Source organism: Aspergillus heteromorphus (assembly GCF_003184545.1).
Source record: "Aspergillus heteromorphus CBS 117.55 chromosome Unknown BO70scaffold_7, whole genome shotgun sequence".
NCBI classification, from domain to species: domain Eukaryota; kingdom Fungi; phylum Ascomycota; class Eurotiomycetes; order Eurotiales; family Aspergillaceae; genus Aspergillus; species Aspergillus heteromorphus.
This window is the reverse complement of record NW_020290412.1, coordinates 257,301-276,815: the sequence shown is the minus strand read 5'-3', so window position 1 is coordinate 276,815 and position 19,515 is coordinate 257,301. Positions and strand designations below refer to the sequence as shown.

The 19,515-nt window shown below is 54.7% G+C and overlaps 7 protein-coding genes across 7 annotated transcripts; 5 read left to right on the top strand and 2 right to left on the bottom strand.

Annotated features, from left to right (window-relative positions):
• Positions 1-920: 920 nt before the first annotated feature.
• Positions 921-2,806, top strand: BO70DRAFT_311433 (GMC family oxidoreductase; the record flags this gene model as incomplete). Its single annotated transcript, XM_025540182.1, has 2 exons — positions 921-1,130; positions 1,184-2,806. Coding segments are annotated over 2 exons (1,833 nt in total), but the record flags the coding sequence as incomplete, so codon positions are not given.
• A 213-nt stretch (positions 2,807-3,019) lies between these two features.
• Positions 3,020-5,077, bottom strand: BO70DRAFT_422338 (uncharacterized protein; the record flags this gene model as incomplete). Its single annotated transcript, XM_025547560.1, has 3 exons — positions 3,020-4,335; positions 4,394-4,797; positions 4,923-5,077. 3 exons carry the CDS (start codon positions 5,075-5,077, stop codon positions 3,020-3,022), a joined length of 1,875 nt encoding a protein of 624 aa, XP_025400956.1.
• Positions 5,078-5,280: 203 nt separating this feature from the next.
• BO70DRAFT_378392 (glutathione S-transferase family protein) lies at positions 5,281-6,152 on the top strand (the record flags this gene model as incomplete). Its single annotated transcript, XM_025545261.1, has 2 exons — positions 5,281-5,598; positions 5,688-6,152. The coding sequence occupies 2 exons, from the start codon at positions 5,281-5,283 to the stop codon at positions 6,150-6,152; spliced, it is 783 nt and encodes a 260-aa protein (XP_025400955.1).
• A 281-nt stretch (positions 6,153-6,433) lies between these two features.
• On the bottom strand, positions 6,434-7,870 carry BO70DRAFT_333123 (phosphotransferase enzyme family protein; the record flags this gene model as incomplete). Its single annotated transcript, XM_025540954.1, has 1 exon — positions 6,434-7,870. The coding sequence occupies exon 1, from the start codon at positions 7,706-7,708 to the stop codon at positions 6,434-6,436; it is 1,275 nt and encodes a 424-aa protein (XP_025400954.1). The 5' UTR covers positions 7,709-7,870.
• A 1,620-nt stretch (positions 7,871-9,490) lies between these two features.
• Positions 9,491-11,731, top strand: BO70DRAFT_209935 (Zn(II)2Cys6 transcription factor domain-containing protein). Its single transcript, XM_025538652.1, has 3 exons — positions 9,491-9,621; positions 9,709-11,449; positions 11,505-11,731. Exons 1-2 carry the CDS (start codon positions 9,551-9,553, stop codon positions 11,342-11,344), a joined length of 1,707 nt encoding a protein of 568 aa, XP_025400953.1. The 5' UTR covers positions 9,491-9,550; the 3' UTR covers positions 11,345-11,449; positions 11,505-11,731.
• A 653-nt stretch (positions 11,732-12,384) lies between these two features.
• On the top strand, positions 12,385-13,399 carry BO70DRAFT_427738 (uncharacterized protein; the record flags this gene model as incomplete). The annotated part of the gene is made up of 1 exon (XM_025547907.1): positions 12,385-13,399. Exon 1 carries the CDS (start codon positions 12,521-12,523, stop codon positions 13,397-13,399), a length of 879 nt encoding a protein of 292 aa, XP_025400952.1. The 5' UTR covers positions 12,385-12,520.
• Positions 13,400-14,115: 716 nt separating this feature from the next.
• BO70DRAFT_422329 (uncharacterized protein) lies at positions 14,116-18,918 on the top strand (the record flags this gene model as incomplete). Its single annotated transcript, XM_025547559.1, has 11 exons — positions 14,116-14,255; positions 14,327-14,475; positions 14,576-14,850; positions 14,936-15,191; positions 15,274-16,396; positions 16,475-16,731; positions 16,802-17,030; positions 17,121-17,361; positions 17,422-17,511; positions 17,549-17,671; positions 17,734-18,918. The coding sequence occupies 11 exons, from the start codon at positions 14,116-14,118 to the stop codon at positions 18,916-18,918; spliced, it is 4,068 nt and encodes a 1,355-aa protein (XP_025400951.1).
• Between the last annotated feature and the right edge of the window lie 597 nt (positions 18,919-19,515).

Sequence of the window (19,515 nt, the reverse complement as noted above, 5' to 3'; positions counted from 1 at the left end):
ACCCCAGTCTAGGTAGTCGATCCACACTCCCGAAATGACAGCTTACGCGGTTTTCGCTGTTTAACTGTGGGATGGCGCGTGGGTATTGCAGGTCGGAAAAGGGCTTTATTGCGAATATTAGTAACTCTGAACCCAAGGATGGAGCTTTATAGCGAATAAATATCTGACACACTGCCCCTCAGCTTCCTGACCTATCCAGTAGACGGTGCTGAATTATCACTTCCCAACATGCTACTGCTACCGACGTTTACGGGTTGGCCGCCATTGCTATGATACTACTCCGTACTCAAGACGATAAAAACTTACCGCACCGCAAGCAATTCCATCTTCTCAGCCTGATCCATCCGGAATATCCAATCAACGCCGTCCCAGCACCAACAGAGCATGGGGTGGCTGGTATCAACAAAACCATTCGACTAAAACAATACTCATACAACAAGATACGTGTGATAGTAATAGATTTGACAGCGGGTTGCATTCTATGATCTGATTTGTTGCTGCGTGTATACCAAATAGTGATCGCCATCAACACTAAGGCTAATGCTAAAGCTAAAGCCACGGCTAAGGATCTAAGCCTCCAACTTATCCCAACAAAGTGTAAATGTGGACCGATCCGTAAGATGATGCAATCCAACACCGCTGTTTCCTTGTTCTTGTCTATTCCGAGCCTGTCGATCTATGCTCTAGTGCTGATAATGCACCGCGGCTTTCCCTGTCTCCTCTACTTATATGTAGACCTCAGTCGCAAATCCATACAAAATCTTTTTTTTTCCCCACATTCCTTTTTTCTCTCAAGTACTTCTCCTTCCACATCAGTACATTTTACCCCACGTTACCTCGGGCGTGAACCTTTGCAAACCCGCCTTTCTAACTATCATTCTGATAAGACTAGTTCCAGGCTTCAAAAAAAGGTCACCGCCATGTCAATCACAGAAGCCGACATCGTAATCATCGGGGGAGGCACGGCAGGTCTCACACTGGCAGCACGGCTCTCCGAGAACCCCAATCTCCAAGTCCTTGTGCTGGAAGCAGGCCAGGACCAGACGGATGATCCCCGAGTCCAGACCCCAGCGCTATGGCCAGCCCTCGTGGCCACAGATTCGGACTGGAAGTTCATGACTGCACCCCAGGTATGATTCCACCCTGCATTCCAAGGATCTCTCAAGCTAACGCATCCTCACAGACTGCCTTGCACGGAAAACAGATCCCCCTCCCCCAAGGCCGGATGCTAGGCGGATCCAGCGCCATGAACGGCATGGCGTTCATCGCCAACTCCAAAGCCAACGTCAACGCATGGGGAGCCCTAGGGAACCCAGGCTGGGACTGGGACACTATCAGCCCGTACTACAAGAAAGTGTTCACTCTGACGCTTCCATCGGAAGAGAAACGCAAAGAGCTTGGACTCGAGTACGTGGATGAAAGCGTCAACGGAAACAATGGACCCATCCACGCTTCTTTCCCCGATGCCCTAGTCGACCCTATCGCGAACGCATGGGTCGAGTCCCTGCGCGGACTGGGCTATCCCATGTCCACGGACCCCTTCTCCGGGGATGCCCGTGGGGGCTACACCAACGCAGCAACCATCGACCCCATCACCAAGACCCGCAGCTACTCCGCCAACGCATATTACCTCCCCGCAAAAGCCCGCCAGAACTTACACGTAATAACTGGGGCATCAGTCAACAAGATCCTCCTCGACCCCCTTCCCAACGGCGACGCCTCCGCCACCGGAGTCGAGTACACCAAAGACAACAGCATCTTCACCGTCACATCTAACCGCGAAGTCATCCTCTCCGCCGGAACCTTCAACTCGCCCAAGCTCCTCGAACTGTCCGGTATCGGCTCACGCGGCGCCCTCGAAACCCTCAACATCCCCGTGATCATCGACAATCCCAACGTCGGCGAAAACCTGCAAGACCACGTCCTCTCGGGCCTCAGCTTGGAAGTCGAAGACTTCATCGCCACCAAAGACGACCTCATGCGCCGCGTGCCCGAAGTTCTCAGCGCGGCGATGGAAAGCTACAAAACGCGGCAATTCGGCCCCTTCACCATCGGCGGAAATTACTCGTCTGCTCTCCTCCCTCTCCCGGACCTGTCCAGCAGTGAAGAGCGAGCCACTATCCTTGCCACCACCACCACCACCACCAACACCCCCCTCCCAACCCACACAGACCCCTTCGCCGCAAACCTCACCTCCTTCGTCCGCTCCGTCCTCACGACCCCCACCGAACCCACAGGCGGATACTTCACCTACCCGGCCCAATCCGACTTCAAAGGCTCCGGGCTCTCCACACAGACCATCGAATCCAAATTCCCAGAGAACTACATCACCATCTGCGCCTTCCTCCTGCACCCGCTCTCTCGGGGAACCTGCCACATATCCTCCACCAACCCGGCGGACCCGCCCGTCATCGACCCCCGCTACCTCACCCACCCCACCGACCTAGAAATGCTAGCCCGACACACCCGCTTGATCGACACAATCGCCGCGTCGCAGCCGCTGGCTTCGATGCTGAAATCGGGTGGAAAGCGCAGCCCCGGCGCGCCGGACGATTTGCGCACTGCGCCCCTCGACGAGGTGAAGGAGTATGTCCGGTGCGCGGGGAAAAGTACCTTCCATCCGACGAGTACGTGTGCCATGATGCCGCGGGAGAAGGGCGGGGTTGTGGATAGTAGACTGCGGGTGTGGGGTGTGGGGGGGCTGCGGGTCGTGGATGCGAGTGTGATTCCGATCGTGCCGAGGGGGAATACCCAGAGTGCGGTTTATGCGGTGGCAGAGAGGGCGGCGGATTTGATTAGGGAGGATTTGGAGATGAGGGGTTGTTAGGTGGTTTGAGTATGGGTGTGAGGGTGTGTTGGGTGCGAGATAATGAATTGTTGATGCGGGATGCATAAGCAAAGAATGATAACGGCATCTCATATAGGTATATTATCATTAGAGGCCATGCTAGAAATGATCCCGCAGTCTATCCCACCGATGACTCCGCGCCACATACCCACAATACTCCACCAGAATCTCTCATGTCTGTCCCCCCGCGAACCAGAACAACTCACTCAAACCCCCAGACGACTCCCCCAAACAACCCCCACCCGACGACGGCTTCAGATCCCGATCATCCAATAAGCCCTCAATCCCCCGATCCATCCCCACCCCAAGCGCCTCATCCTGTATAGTCTCCAAATCCACCTCCATTACAGCAGCCAACCTGCGCGCATCCGTCGGAATCTCAAGAAACAGAAACATCGCTCGAGCGTACTGTACCAGACTCTGATACCTTGCGCGCTTCACGACCGCAATCACCCGAATCGCCTGCATCCATAGCTCCCTCGACTGTTGCGCCGGCAGGACGGTCTGGCAGCGAAGCAAAATCCAGAGCAAGTACTCCGGCGACAGCATATCCATGTTCATCTGGATAAGTGGGGCTAGTTCGTTCTCGAGCGCGAGGAGGAATGTCTCGGTGCGGGCGGAGAAGTCGCCCAGCTGGATGAATAGCAGGTTGAGGTAGATGATGCATGCCAGGCGGCAGTTATCTGTTTTGAGGCGGTCGCCTTGGATTCGCACAGGGTAGGTCTGGGGTGGGTTCTGAGATGTGAGATGCAGACGTGACTTGGATTTGCCATTGCTTGTCGGACAAAGAACCCGATAGAGCATCGACCCAGGTTTAAAAGAGCCAACCCGCCAGGGATACATCTCCCGCTGCATCAGCATCTCATCCTCACTCCCCGGCACAGCCTTCAGAACCGCCCCCTTCCTCTCCGCAAAAACCCGTCCAAAATAATGACAATTCATCAGCATACTCGCCGGAGGTAGCACGAAATCATAATTCGCCCCTCCACTCCTCTCCCCCACCGCAGCCGGACAATTATAATACCCATCCTCCGCATTCAAGAGCGCAAAGCAATTCCACAACACCTTCGCGAAGACCAGATCATCCGTAACAAACGCCTCCGCACCCCCGCGCGCATCAATGATATCGTACATGGCGCGCCAGTGGAGTCTGAATGTGCCGAGGTCGCCCCACATCCGCTCGGCCGCGGAAAGGAGGTATATGGCCATGATGGTGCCGTCGTCGGGGTGCGTGTTGGTTGTTTGCGACTTGCTGATTTGGTGGTTTATGGCGCGGAGCGTCTGGATTTTCCAGGGGAGTGATGCGGAGGTGGGGGTGGGTCGGTCGGACTGGTAGAGGCCTTCTCTGTGGCGGGCGGAGTGGTAGAGCATGCCCTGGAAGGATGCGGGGTGGAGGCGGTAGATGTGGAAGAGGTCTATGGCGAGGTTGCGCTGTTGGGGGGGTTTCTGGGTTGGGGGGTGCAGCAGGGTTGGGATGATGTTTATGTCTGCGTTGTGGGTTAGGATTATATCTCGGGGGTGGGGGAACAAGGAGGGAGGGCGTACAATGATCCACCAACAGAAGGACTTCTGGTGTGAAGGGGACAGGCCAGGTCTGGAATGAGCCCAGATCTCGAGGAGTGATGGCCGGAAGTGCCGGTGCGGTGCTAGCTGCTTTCTCCGGATCGGTTGGCCCATCTAGCCTGATGCGCTGCCCGTAGCGACGCTTGCGAGTGGAGCCCGTGGTCGGGCGATCTGGTACTTTGGGTGGTTTGGTGGCAGCGTGCACTCGGTCTCTGGGGCACCGCCTGAGGTCTCGGAGACGCTCGGTTACTATATGTGATCGAGCGTTCTGTCGGTGGTTCTTGTCGGAGACGTCGACGAAGAACAACTGTCTTCTCAAAGGCTGTCGGGGGTGTCGAGGGACTTGGACACGCAGGCTTCTTGACTCCAAGACTGACTCATGATCCCTGCCGTCGATTCAGCCGCTATATTCATAATGCTTGCACGCTGGAGCAAATTGCTTCGATTGATCGCGGAGGATGAACCACGTGGTGTCGTCTTTCGCTAGTCCATTCCGGGACTGGCGTCCTACGATGACGTGGAGATGCTTCCTAAACAGGCAATTCTGAATTGTGGATAGAGGTTGTAACCGAATGGGGAAAGGCTTGCTCGGCCGGATTCTCCCGAGCCAGTCCGCCAGTGTTGCAGAATGATGTCAATGATGTTTCCTAGAAGGGTAATTTCCATCTTGGCTATAGCATCGACGTTGTTCCAGAATGTGTATTATCAATCACAAAACTTCTACCCAAATATTCGCGTCCAAGCATGGCAATAGACCCACGAAATCTAGGGTATATATATCAAGCGTGCTCCTCCCAGACAAACAATCCCATCAACCACCATCTTCCAGCTTAAACGCAGATCCTCCCATTTCTCCCACTGAGCTCAAAATGTCCACCCCAGGCATAACCCTCTACACCACCCAAACCCCCAACGGCAACAAAGCCTCCATCCTCCTCGAAGAACTCAACATCCCATACACCGTCCACAAACACGACTTCAGCGCCCGCACCCACAAAGAACCATGGTATCTCAAAATCAACCCCAACGGAAAAATCCCCGCCATCACCGACACCTTCAGTGACGGCCAAGAAATCCACATCTGGGAGTCGGGCAACGTGCTCAAATATCTCGTCGAGCGGTACGATCCCGAGTACAAGCTGTGGTATCCGCACGGGACGCGCGAGAATTACGAGCTGTTCAGCTGGGTAACCACATCATCTCCCATTCATCCAATTTAATACCAGGCGAATCAAATGAATTCCGATAATGATTACTGACTGTATGGCAATCGCAGCTCTTCTTCCAAACCAGCGGCATCGGCCCGTTCCAAGGCCAAGCCACACACTTCCTGCGCCACGTGCCGGAGCGGATTCCCTACGCGGTAGACCGCTACCACAATGAATCCCGACGGCTGTATTCCGTGCTCGAGAAGCAGCTGGCACCGAAGCGGGGGGGTTATATCGTGGGGGAGAAATTCACGATCGTGGATATTGCGTTCTGGTGTCTGGCGGCGACGGCGCCGTGGGCGGGGCTGGACTTGGGTGAGTTTCCGGCGGTGAGGGAGTGGTATGAGCGCATTTTGCAACGGCCGGGTGTGAGGCGCGGGATGAATGTTCCTGAGCCGCATGGGGTTGTGGCCTTGATGGGGGATGAGAGTGGGGAGAAGGAGAAGGAGTTGGAGGAGTTTCATCGGCGGTGGGTGATGGGTGGGATGCAGGAGGATGCGAGGGTTTTGGATTTGCAGAGGGGAAGGCAGTGACTAGGTTGGAGGTGAAGGGTGGGGGGCTTTATGATGGTTATGTTATTTGGTGGGTGGATTATGTTTCTTTTGGTTTATAATACTACTGTGATTTATTGAGTTAGGGTTTGATTGATGGAACTGGAAGCTAGTCGACTGGTGTTGAGCATAAGACAAGTTCAAGTATATTCGACCATACTCGAAGTAAAGTTTTTTATAGCACCGTTAAAGGGCTCTTAGTCTTAATACAAGTATTAGAATCATGAAAGGGGTAACAAAAACTCATAATTGTATATAATATCTTATTTACGACTGTCAACATTCCGATGCAGCCAATCTCTCCACTCCCGGTCGCTCAATATCGACCTCACCCGGGCTTCCAACCACTCCGTATTTCCCCAGAATCCCCAGGATGCTTGGAACCGACACCAATCAACCAGAGCCGTCTCCCAGTGTCGCTTAAACGCATCCCATTCATACCGATCCGTCTCCTGACCCAAAAGCAGACTCTGTCGGTACCGCTCCAGTAGCCTCCTCTCACCATCACACATCGCCAGCGCCTCAGGCAATGGCTCATGAGCATCGTCAACAAGCATCCGAATCGGCACAGAGCATGTAAACAGCTTCGCCAGGTCACAAACCCCCAATCCCAGCCCGACATACTGAAAATCAAAGAACGCCACCTCATCTCCCTTCTCCGTCGTGAACAGATTCTCCGACTTGACATCGCCATGGATATACGACTCCACCGGCCTTCCGCACGGGGTGAGCACCAACGCAGCCATCTCAGCAACAGACATCCCCGATCTCTCCACAACCACACACATAGCCTCCGACCACTCCGAGTCAACATCTTCAACCAACGAAGCATACTCCTTCCTCCGCGTCGCAAGGTACGTATACCCACCATTCAACCACAGAGTATTCCCACACTCCATCCCCGTCCTGTCCTTCCTCCTCTTCACCTCCTCCAACGGCGGCAGAACATACCCCCCCAACCCACCCTCCCCGCCTAACAGTCCCCACGACCGCCCATGAAACCGCCCCAACCACTCCAACGCCCCACACACCTGCACCCGATCAAGCGCACTCCTCTTCCCCCCGGCGACGGGAAACCTCGGCCTCAGATCCACCATCACCGTCGCCATCAACCCACGCAGTTCCTCTTCTCCATCCTTGCCTTCCATCCCGCGCGTCGAAGCCAGACACTGCGCCACAGCGATCTCCTCGCCCAGGCGCGGAACCACGTCGGAGTAGAAATACTGCTCTACCTCGTAACTTAACATCTTCCGGAGGTGGCCTTCGTCTTCCCTGCTGCTGCTTTTGTGTCGCGGCGGGGAGATGAGTTTCAGGATGAGCGGGTAGGTACTCCCGGCTGTGGCTGTGGCTGTGGCTGCGGACTCGACCCCGCAGACCGCGCTGAGATGCGCGGCCGCCGCGTCGGTGGTGGCGCGCGCCGTGATGGCGCAGATCTGGCCGTAGCCCGCCCAGAGGGTCTGTAGGGTGGTGCAGGAGACGAGGTCCAGCGTGTGCCAGGAGAGCATGATGCTCGCAACGCGCTCGGGTGGAGGAGCCATGATGATGATGGTGGTGGTGGTGGTGGCTGGGTGAAGTGGATGGATAGCCTGAGGTGGAGATGAGACTCCGAGAATGATTTAAATTCCAATAAATCACCCAGGTTGATTATGCCCTGACACCGGAGTTGTGGTTCGGGTATACTCGTCAGTTGTGTTGGGGAGTTGACGGTTTGGGATGACGTCCGAGAAACCCTGGTGAAAATTCACGGTGGATCCCCGCCTCGGAAGTGGGGTAGTGAGTCACGTGATGGTTGGTGAATATATCAGTAGAAATCGACTTTCTAGAATGATATGTAGATCTGTTTTAGTGGAGTTGAGCATGTCAGGAGAAAGAAATTGTGTTTCTTCATCTGACATTTACAAAAGTCAAGAATGTTGGTTACTGGTTCCTGATCCTAGGTAGGGCTGCGGCGACGGCTCTCCCGCGCGGCACCCGCACCCGAGTCCAGGGTTGGCGGGGAATGAATGGTTTGACGATGGTCATTCCCCACCACAATCAACGAGATATATCTCTATCTATCCACCCCGCATTGTTCCCGGTACCAAGCACATTGCGGCCGCGGAAAGCCTGGCAAGAACCAACAGAACCAGAAGATTTGCATACATACATAAATACATCCTAAACCCGTGAACCAATCTCTTTCGCAGCTCATCCCCATTTAACAGCAATCTACAACCCACAGGGCTACCCAATCACCATACATTTACACCACGCAGCGGCTGATACATTCCCCGACAACTAAATCAGCCAAGCGCTTACATACCTGCGTGCAGACTAGACCTCGTGCACGGACTAGTACATGTATCTCTGGCCCCCCACAGCCCGCAACGGCCCGTGGATGATGAAAATGCCGATGTAAAGCGGGTATCTACCACGTGTTGGGAAACGTGATCATCATTTAAGGTGTGCAGGAAAGGTCGTGCATGTTCTGCATGCAGAGCCAGGAACAGAAAGGTTGAGAGCCGCATAGGGCTGACTGGCGCTGGCTGGATGACTGCAGGAAAGGCTATTACGACGTCGTATCACCTCCAGCCTTCAATCTGGGGGAGTTAGTATAGTGTGTGTGTGTGTCTGCTTGAGGGGATTAATATTCGTCAGGTGTGTGGTATGAAGATTATCTTCGAGGATTCGGGGTAGTTGTGACTTGTGAGGATTCAGAAGACCCTTTCCTGGTGTGAGGCCAGTCGGTGGTGGCCTGTGGAATGTGGATAGGAGCGGGAGCCAGAGAGGGAGAATCGGACAAACATCCTCCACTCCACCCGATCCGTGTTCCATTCCGGATCCCGAGTTCGCGAGAGAAAAGAAGGAGTGAGTGAGGCTAATTATATTTTTCGTTTGTTGGACTCTATGGGAATGGACTATGGAGATAACGTCCCCCGGATGCAACCCTATTGGCTGGCTCGTCTATTACTCCTGGCCCCACTGCTAGCCGTGAGGCTGATGTGGATAATACAGGGCTGCGTCTTCTCGGAGGTATATGGTCGCCTCATGGGGAGATCATAAGGTAAAAAAAAAAAGTGGTCAGGTTTCAACCGCATTTGGCTTGATTTGACGAATTTGGAAGGTTGCGGTCTGAGGGATTTTAGTTGAAGGTGAGTGAATTCTGCTGGAAAGATCCAGTGATCGCGATGGGCATCCAGCCAGGCCACGCGGCGTGCGGCTAACCCTAGCCCCGGTACTAACGGTATCCCCTGGCTAGATTAGCCTCCCTCTAAATCTGCGGGGTTCGAGGTACTTAAACGGCCGATCACGCACACTCGACTCCGATTTTCTAACCGATTCAAGACTCTCGCAACAAAGCTAGCGTCACCACTTCAGACGCAGACAGACTAGACCTGACCATGCCAATGTCACCGGAGCCGCGAAAGAAGATCTACACAAAGAGATCCCGGACAGGCTGCCGGACCTGTCGGTGAGTCTACCCATCCCATCTCATCGCATCCCATCCCCCCGATTACTGGTACTGGTATTGGTCAAGTACCTTACTCAGGAGGCGCAGGGCCCGTCGCATCAAATGCGACGAATCCCCCAACGCATGCAACAACTGCACCCGAACGGGAAGAAAATGCGAAGGGTACGAGCTATACCGAGTCCCACGAGACTCCGGCAAATCGGACCCGAACTCGCCTCGCAACGCCAGCGTAACGCAGATCTGCCGGGCAGTGACATCCAAGCTCCAGTGGAAGGTGACCTCGGACGAGGGACGGTGTCTGGCCTTTTTCGAGCACCAGTCTGTCCCGCAGCTGGTGACGTTCTTTGACTCGCCGCTGTGGCAGCAGTTGGTTCTCGAGCTGTGTTACTGCGAGCCGGCCGTGTTCCATGGAGTGGTTGCCCTGGGGGCAGTGAACCAGGCGTACGAGATTGCGGCACGAGGGCCTCCTGGGGGAAGCAGGCGGCTGCTGCTGGGGCGGAAGGGTACGCAGAATAAATGGTACCAGTTTGCGATTGAGCAGGCGGGACGGGCATTCGCCATGTTGAACAAGAGGCGCGCGTCGAATGATCCGACGCTCCACACCGTCATCCTGGTCTGCTGTTTGCTGTTCGTGATGTGCGAGCTGCTGCACAGAAAACTCGGCACCGCGATCGTGCATATGGAGAGCGGACTGCGGATTCTCCGCGGCATGAGAGTGCAGCGACAGGCGATGGGGCTGGTCCTGACTTCTCCAAGCGCGATAGAGCGCTGCGTGGGCGAGACGTTCCTCTCCCTCCAGGGCGCGTCTGCCTTTTTCGGGATCAAAGACCCCTTGGACGTCGACACCCGATATGTCTTCGAGCAGCCCTACAACCACTACCTCGAGAGCTTCACCAGTCTACAGCATGCCCGCCAGGTATTGAAGCCGCTTCTCAACACCGCCTCTATCTTCGTAGCGCAGTGCATGCACGCCTCGGAGGCAGAAATGAAACTCATCTACCCAACACTGCAGTGCAGACAATTCCTGTTGGTGGGGTACTTCACGCGGTTTCTGAAGCTGTTCGCGGACTTCTGCGACCGCACATACGGGACCTCCTCCTTCACCACCCCCACGACCAGCGACGACCCGACGCAGCGCAAAGCCTACCGCGAGGCGGAAATCACTCGCCTCTCGGCCCTCTACAGCCTCCTGGCCGCCAAATTGTTTCTGTACGACAAAACCCGCCCGGTCCCGGACTCTCTGACCCCGGAATGCGAGGCGGTGATTGTCGCCGCCGAGACGGCAATGGACAAACTCCCCAGCCAGTCGCCGACCATCACCGTCCATCATGAGATCGTGCCCGCCTTGAACGTGGCGACCATCCGGTGTCCGGACTATCGGATTCGCTGTCGAGGCATCGCTATGATGAGAAGTTGGGGCGCGATAGAAGGGTTTATGAGCGCTTCTCTGAATGCGGATCTCATGGAGGAGAGCATGAAACAGGAGCTGCTGTACTGGTATCGGAGTGCGGAGGGGGGAAATCCCCCCGGTGTGACGTTTGAGATGAATCCGGATGGTCGGGTCACGGCGCGTATCGAGTATCGATTGCGCAAGGCGGAGAGGGATTGTCGTCTGGTTTTGGAGAGGAATGAGGATCTGGTTGCCCAGCTCCTCGACATTGAGAACGCCGAGAATTGGCCGTGTGTGAGGTCGTTGGGGCTGCTTGATCATGTTAAGCGGTGAAAGTCTTTTGTCTGGTCCTACGGCTTAAGGATGAGTGAAAGGTGTCGAGTGTCGAGTACACCTGGATTGTGGGAAGAGGAAAACGGAACCTCTCAATAGTTCAAGGTCAGTTACCCTTGAAGACAAAGTGGAAGGACAATTTTGTTAACCCAGATACCAGATAGAAAATGGTTCACATCCCCCACTGTCGGAGAAAGATAAGATCAAGGCCATCGACAAGGTCGCACAACCCATCGCGTGCCAACCCGAACTGCAGCCACAGCCCGCACCAACGTGACACAGATAATGCCGCGGCCGCTTCAGCCCTAACTGACTCTATTCTTCACTCTTGAGGGCCTCAAAAACAATCAAAAGGTTGGATTTTCAAGAGGACAAAAAAGAAGAGGATACATACAACAGAAGGGATTCGCTGGTGGTCACCCACCCAACTACTAACCTCCCGGCGTGTGGCTTAAGTACGGCTGAGCGGACGGGAAGCCCTGTTCTCCACACCCTATGGTCGTATGTGCTTCTTTCGTAGAGGAGAAGAATGACAAGGAAGAATTGCATACACAGGTTCACTTCCTTTGTTCCTTTTTTACTGTCACAGAGACTATTTCTGTCATCCCCTTTATGGAGAGATCACCGGTGACATTGTGTAATATAAGTGAAGGGGATATATGATATACTCAGGTGCTGTTTTATTCACCAAACTTCTGAGTTATGTCTGCTGTTCGACTTGATTACTTGGAGACTTCGCTGAAGGCGCGGTAAACGCTGATTGGTACAGTCCGTTGCGGCAATAAAGGATGGGAAGATGGCCCGGGAAGAGCTGCGGATAACAAATGTTGAAATCTTGGATTGCGCCATGTGGGGACAGGTACGTGGTTGAAACCGATACCCTGACTGTGGTGTGTACTCCAGCTCCCCTGTGCCACCCTTAGACATGCCTGATGTTCGGGGCAAAGATAGCCGACGTGCCTAGGTGGTCTGCCCGGGGGGGGGGGACTGCACACAAGCGGATGTGGACTGGTGGAATAAAACGACCATAAATTTATTCCTCCTCAGCGCTAGTCGAAGAAAGACGCGATCTTACATTTCTTCTAATCGGTATACGCTACGTCTCCATCTCTTTCCATCCACCTTGCCTCTCCTGTATACTTACTACCTACTCATCAGCACCAACCCACCACCACGATGATATCCTCCTACACAGCCAACCACTTCAACCCGCCCTCTCAAACATGGTGCGACACCGAAATCGTCGTCCGTCTCCAACACCAACGCACCCTACCCTTCAACTGGACAGCGACGAAAAATTGGGTGAGCATCCACAACTCACACCCCGCCATGGGCATCCAACGCACCTACCGACACTTCATCCCACGGAACCGCATCATTAAAGCCATCGAAACCACCATGCAGCGCGGCCAGATGACGCGCGCCCAGGTTCTCGCATTCCTAGTCGAAGTGACCACGCAGCTCGGGATCGAGCAACCCGACGCCGCCCTCCTCCATCTGCCCTGGGACGCGAACGTCGTCAACTACGACACGTGGCTGACCTGGGCGGTGGAATCGATCGCGGACTGGAAGATGAATATCTTCCTTGGCTACGGAACAGGGGATAAGAGTGGACGGGATCTCGATCTTCCTTGTACGGTGCGTGCGGATAGGCACGGGGCGGAGTGCGCCGCGCTGCAGCTGAACAATTGTCTCGAGGCCGCTGTGAGACTGCTTTGCGCTTTTCCGACTCTGAGTGTGTGGTTCTGGGATCACTTGTGTCCGCATTTTCAGAAGGAGGAGACCTGCGCGTATTACAATGACGGGGTGTGGGCCCCGGTGACGGCGCAGCTTCAGCCGTGGGATTGGCGGGTTATGGCTGATGTGCAGTTGCAGGGGGGGATTCTGTCGACTACGAGGAGGGGAGTTGGGTTTCAGGCGCCGTTGCCTTTGTTGCTTCGGGGCGAGGAAGAGTATGAGGAGGAGGATGATTCGGACTATGAACCGGGGGAGGAGGAGGAGGATGATTCGGACTATGAGCTGGAGGAGGACGAGGGAATGGAGGAGGAGGTCTAATGCTCCACTTCTCTTGCTGGTCATTAGGGAGGGTTATGGATGGTCTGTAGCTTATACTCCAATTTGATCGCGTCGCGGTTTCGGCTATTTAGCTTTATATTTGCCTGCTTTCTTTCTCCCACCTTTCCCCCCAACTCATGCTAGGCAATACTTGATATCCGCCAACCATATTTTAAAAGCCCGTAAGTCCAAAGTGCAAGTGGCAAACAATCCCAGCTGAAGCATTCCAAACTAGTGATTTACTAGCAGCGAGTTATCGAACGTCAGGGTGGGTCCCGCCGCCGCCGGGGTAGATATAACCGATCGACAGCCGCCATTTGCAAACCCTCTCCCCGCTTACTGATGTTGCCACAGCGCTATAGAACAAGCTCAGCCCCAAAACGTTCTCGCCTTCGGAGACTCCGTATCACGCCCCCGCTGCCTCCTGCAGAATGGAATAGATAGCGCGCGTGACATCCGAAACATGCCGCGCGGCCCGGAACCATCATGGATCATGGTCGGCTGGAGTTTCTCGAAAGGACTCATGGCAGAAAGAGTCAGAAATTGTCAGAGGAAGGAGATATCCTTTCATATCGGCGGTCCTTCCGGTCGGAAATCGCGAGGTCTTTTGTTTTCTTTCCCCTCTCTCCTCTGATAAGCAGCGCCCGCACATCTCTGTCCACCCTTCACGCCTGCTTCTTTTGCTCAACAGGGCTACGGCCTGCGGATAATATACTATGCCTTCGTTGTGGGACAATCCTGCCCCGGTAAGCGGGAATCGGTCTACCAACGGAACCCTCCAGAAGGACGCAGAGCAAAATGACCCGGCAAACGGTGAACTGGTCGAGGATATCTACTACATCAATAGTCTGAACCAGTAAGTTCGGAGACCAGCGATGAATCTCACAAGACAGCATCACATCTGTACTGACCCTGAGACCATTACAGAACCGTCATCGCAGCATGGGAGCTCCAAACCCCCGACCAGCTCAAAAAAGACGTCCTAACCAAGCGCCCCGAGTGTCTATCGGTCTGGGGCGCAGATCGGCGCGTCAAAGTCTCTCCGGAACATTTCCAGCCACATGGCAAATATCGAGGTCTGTGTTACCTACCTGCACATCCACCCGGCGGGTCGTTTCCGGATGCGATGAACAGAAGCTGGAATCTTTGCTGACATCTATCTGCTCGCGGCACCAGCCATCTGCAAGCTCTTCATGGGATTCTCCCGCAACGAAGGACACAACTACATCGCGACAGGCTGGCTCATCGCCAAGGATGTAGTGGTGACCGCGGGCCATTGTCTCTACGATACCAGGAACGGATATCTAAAGTCGGTCAAAGCGTATATCGGATACCAGGGACCGGAGGAGCAAGCCCTACAGAGGAATTCGTGTCAGATGAGACTGGGAAGCATTGCTGTGACGCCGGCAGAATATATCAAGACGAGTCACACGGTGCATGACGTGGGGTTTGTGAGTCTGTCGTGTCCCAAGGCGTGATAGTCATCCAGGGGAAAGTAATAAGTGGCTAACTAATACCTGTCTTTCGTGCGTATAGATCAAACTCGAGCGACCGTTCGACGACGTGGAACCGTTCCTCCCGCAGGACACGCCGCGGTCTGCCTCCGGGGTTCGCCTCGGGGTGGTCGGATACCCCGGCGACCTCCACTCCGGCAACGAGATGTACGAGCACTGGGATACCACCGACATCGACCTGTCCACCAATGGATACTTGAATTACCGCATTGACACCGAGGCGGGAGAGTCGGGCTCGCCTGTGCTCCGCGACATGGGATCCGGCAAATTGGTTCCGAGTGAGTGGTGGTTTTGTTTTATGTTTCTATGTCCCTGCAAGCCATCTCTCCGTGAGCTATGACTGACAACACTCCAATCCAGTCGGCATCCATACCGATGGAGGCCATCCAAATGCTGGATCTGCCATCGGTGCCTTCGGTAACCTGTTCTCCGACTATACGACGGCGCTGAAGATCAAACAGACGCAGCAGCTGTCCCCGGGCGCGAAGAGGGTTGCTGCGCCCGAGGTGCGAGGCACGAGGAATCTGGAATATATTAGTCTTCCTGGTACCAAAGAGGCCCGAAACAGGCCGTCTGAGGCTTCTCCGCAGGGGAAGGAGAGTTCGTTGGATGACACTCATAAGCCCGCTGGCAATAATCGGGTGACCAGCCTGTGGGCGCCTGATAAGCGCACGGAGGCAGCTGAGACGATTCGAACGTTGCAGGGTACAACTTCTCAGGCAGGCTCAAGTCGCAATGACGGAGGAACCAGTCTGTGGGCATCCGATAAGCGCACAGAAGCAGCGCGGGCGATCCAAGCTCTAGAAGGCACAGGATCCTCTCAGCCTGTGAAGCCTGCGTCGGGTAGGGCCGACTCGCGGACACCGTCGCGAATCCCCTCCACAGCCCAAGCACAGGACAAAACACCAGACCAGACAGACGACGGTGCCAGAAAGCGCAAAGAAGCAGCCAAGACGGTTCGATTCCTGGAGCACGGCCCAGAGCACAACGACCCCGACCGCGAAGCCACCGAACAGATTCTGACAAAAATAAAACAACAAATACAGTACAGAGGCAAGTTCCCCTTGCCCAACGCAAACCTGCACTTCGAGCGGCTCCAAAAGGAATCCCTCAGACACTTTGAAATGTGCACGCAGTCACCCGAAAAGCTACCTGTGGGGGCCTACGCCAAGGAGAACGGCGGGGAGACCAACGAGGAACTGCTGCGCCAGGCGAACGAGAACCTGGACACGGAGAATGAGATTAAGACGACGTTTTTCGTCACCTTCCCGCCGAAGCTGACCGGCGAGGCGAAGGAGAAGCTGACGGAGGTGGTGCAGAATGTCCGCGACTGGCAGTGCTGGATGTATGGACTCTCTGCGGCCAAAGTGCAGCAGCAGATCAACGCGGGCAAGTTGCCGGCTGATGCGACGGGGATTGCGGAGGCGAAGAGGTCGCAGTATAAGAACATGGTCTTTGATTATGTGATGCGTGCTTGTAACTGGTAGTTATTACCCCCCGTGTCACTCTCCTTGATCTTACGTGGAGACAATGCTATGGGTTTAGCTGACCAGACCTTTAGGGTAACGCAAACCTACGACGAGGTTCAGACCAAATCGGTCTCTTGCACGAAGATCGAGCTTCACACGACCCTCCTCAAAACCGTGCTCGAGGGCTTCCACGTCCCCGGCAAAATCATGGGTACTCTGCATTCGGCGCTCGACAGCATTGCGAACGGCATGCTCACGGTGGCCAAGGAGAACAAGGAACAAACCATGCAGTATTTCATCATGCTGACCCGGTTCGAGTACGAGTCCGCTCTGGAAACAGCACAGCCGGGTACGTTGCGACGACGAAAAGAGACATCAGATCCCATCCCCCAGACACTAACCATTCCTTTCTACCATAGTCATCCGCGTCATCAGCTTCCGCACCGACGCCTCACTTAGCAGATTCACCCTCGCCAAGAGCAAGGTCGAATCGGCCGATTTTAACTTCACCTTCCGCCAATGCCAGTTCGACTTCAACAACGCGTTGTTCTCGCAGATCAAGCACAATCTCGGCGAAAGTACACGCGCGGCCGGGTTGGAGGTAATGAAGATGAATGCCTCGATGATCGAGCTCGAAGTGGACTCAGTGTAAGACCAGCCAGTACAAATTATCCGAAAAATCCTGTTTCTCTTCCATCTTGTTTGGCGAGTCCTGATGTGTATGTCGAAATCATATAGCTTCAAAGAATCCATGGCTTCTCGCCCCCGCGCTACCCAGAAGCAGAGTGCGCCAGTCGGTGGTGGCGGGGACTATGATAGCATCGTAAAGAGTATCAGCCACATCACGGATCAGGGTTTCTGTGCGGAAGATAGCGCTGCGGCGGTGTCGGAGATTCTGGCCGCTGGGCCGTTTGATGCGGCAATCGCCACGTTGATTGGGAGTAGGCTGGCGCTCCCGGGGCATCAGGCCTTGAAGGACGTAAGTTGCATGCATTCATAGATTCTGGTACGGAGGCGGTACTGAACGCGACATGCCTAGTTGTCGATTGAATCGCAGGAGGGAGCCATTGCTCGGTTCCCTCCTTATTGGCAGCTCCTCGGTTCGATGATTTTCAAGCAGCTGTTCTCCGTGAGTCCCACCCAGTCTTGTTGCTGCTGGAACTTAGTCTAATGGCATTCCCCTGTGCCAGGAGGCAGTCATTCCCCCAGCACTGCTTTTTCACGACGCAGTAAAGGCTCTCGAAGATCAGCTGCGCAAGAAAACGGCGGCCATGGATGTTATCGAGGAGGTAAGCGGAGTACCCCAGGCCACAGCCGCCCCTGCCCTAAGCTGGGACTAACACGCTGCCAGAACAACCGATCGCTGCAATTTGCCTTGAACGAAGCGAGAAAGAAAGCAGAGTCGCAAGAGGAAAGTATTGCGAAAATGACGAATACGATCAGCGTCCTAAGGGATCTGAGTAGGGTCCATCCCGTGGCGCCGGACCAGGGCAACAATCCACAGACCGAACCCCAGCCGTCGCAAGACCAGACTGATCCGGTTCCAAAGGAAGATGAACCCGCGATGCAGGACGGCGAATCCAAGGCGACGGAGCCATCTGAACCGGTGGATTCAAAGAGTCCGCCGCAGGCGAACGAACCCCACCCCCTCGAAAATAGCATGTCCGCTAAGCTGGAACGGCTGAGCCGGCAACTGCTTCAGCATGACCCCTCACTGAAAACTCTCGCAACAGAAGATATCAATCTGACCTCCAGGATCGACTGCGAATCGTCCAAGACAAGCATCTCCCTCGAACACACCCAGAGCTTCGACGTGGAACTATCCGCCAAACCGAACATGATGCTCGGCATCACGGAACTGGAGTACGAAGGTCCCGCGCCAGACATAGGGCTGTCCATCACACGCTGCTCAACGAACAGCTTCACCATGACCGCGACCGGGTCGATCGCCATCAAAGCCCTGCAGACCAGATGGCTCGCCTACGCCACCACGAGCCCCCACATCCGGATGTCTACCGCGTCCCTGACCGCCGAAAACCTCGCCCCGAAACAGCCGCCCAGATACACCACCACCCTCACCCCGCCCTTCTCCGCCTCCGCCAAGATCCAGTCCCACCTGTTCATCCGCGCCATTCGCTTCAAAGATGGCACCGTCGATCCCGTAAAATTCCAACCGCAGGTCACAAACCCCACGACAAACAAGTTCGAGTGGACACTTCCGGACATTCGCAAGTCGCTGGCGGAGTTGCAGCTGGGGTATTTTGCGCTCAATACGCTGGGAGGAGAGAAGGTGTGCATGGGCTATGTCCTGGATAGTGCGGTCAAGGATCGTCATCCTGTGACCTTTAAGGAGGGGATGTTCACGCGCGCCCCGAAGGTGTTTCTCGCGCTGAATGCCTTCGAGTCGACCAGGGAGCCGGTCAAGCGGCTTAGAGCCGAGGTGGTCAAGGTGGATCGGAATGGGATGGAGGTGGTGACGGCGCGGGCTGGGTTCGAGTACGTGAATTATCTGTGGGTTGCGATGCAGGTTGATTAGGGGGGAGGGAGGGAGGAGCAGGAGGAGGGTGAGCGAGTAGTCGGCATTTCATCATGGTTGGAGATGTTTCGTTTGTTCCGGCAATGGATTTTTGATTTCTTTTGGTATTAACACCCATGATGCTCATATATGTATATACCTTTCCCATGGATTACTCGGGCAATACCGAAGACTTGTCGCGAAGATCTGGCTGTGTTTGTTCATTTTCTTGTGGGGAACCACTGGTTATCATTCACCAAGGTTATGGCAGTGAAGCAATACTGGATAATTCACTGGGTAGATGCTGGCTAGTAGTTGGACCACACTGCTCACAGACCAATTCCGGCAAGCAGGCAGCTCTTCCATAAGCTTGGTTTAGTGCCTTGACTAATCAAAAGTCATTCAAGTCACATCTATTATGTGTATGGTTTTGCCTACTAGCTTTTGTAGGAACTGGGAAAATATATCGTACGATATGCGCAGCTTAGCATCATGAACTCATCTCATTCCCTTACTGTATCGATAAACAGAACATACCGAATATACCAGAAACCCACCCATAAGACACCTCAACGCCATCATAACTCTAAGCAAGCATCAAAGACACCCCCCCTCCCC

Excerpts from the sequence above, each read along its gene's own strand:
- BO70DRAFT_209935 (XM_025538652.1), top strand. The coding sequence starts at position 9,551 with ATGCCAATGTCACCGGAGCCGCGAAAGAAGATCTACACAAAGAGATCC. Across the intron at positions 9,622-9,708 it reads ACAGGCTGCCGGACCTGTCG|GGCCCGTCGCATCAAATGCG; the intron begins GTGAGTCTACCC and ends CAGGAGGCGCAG.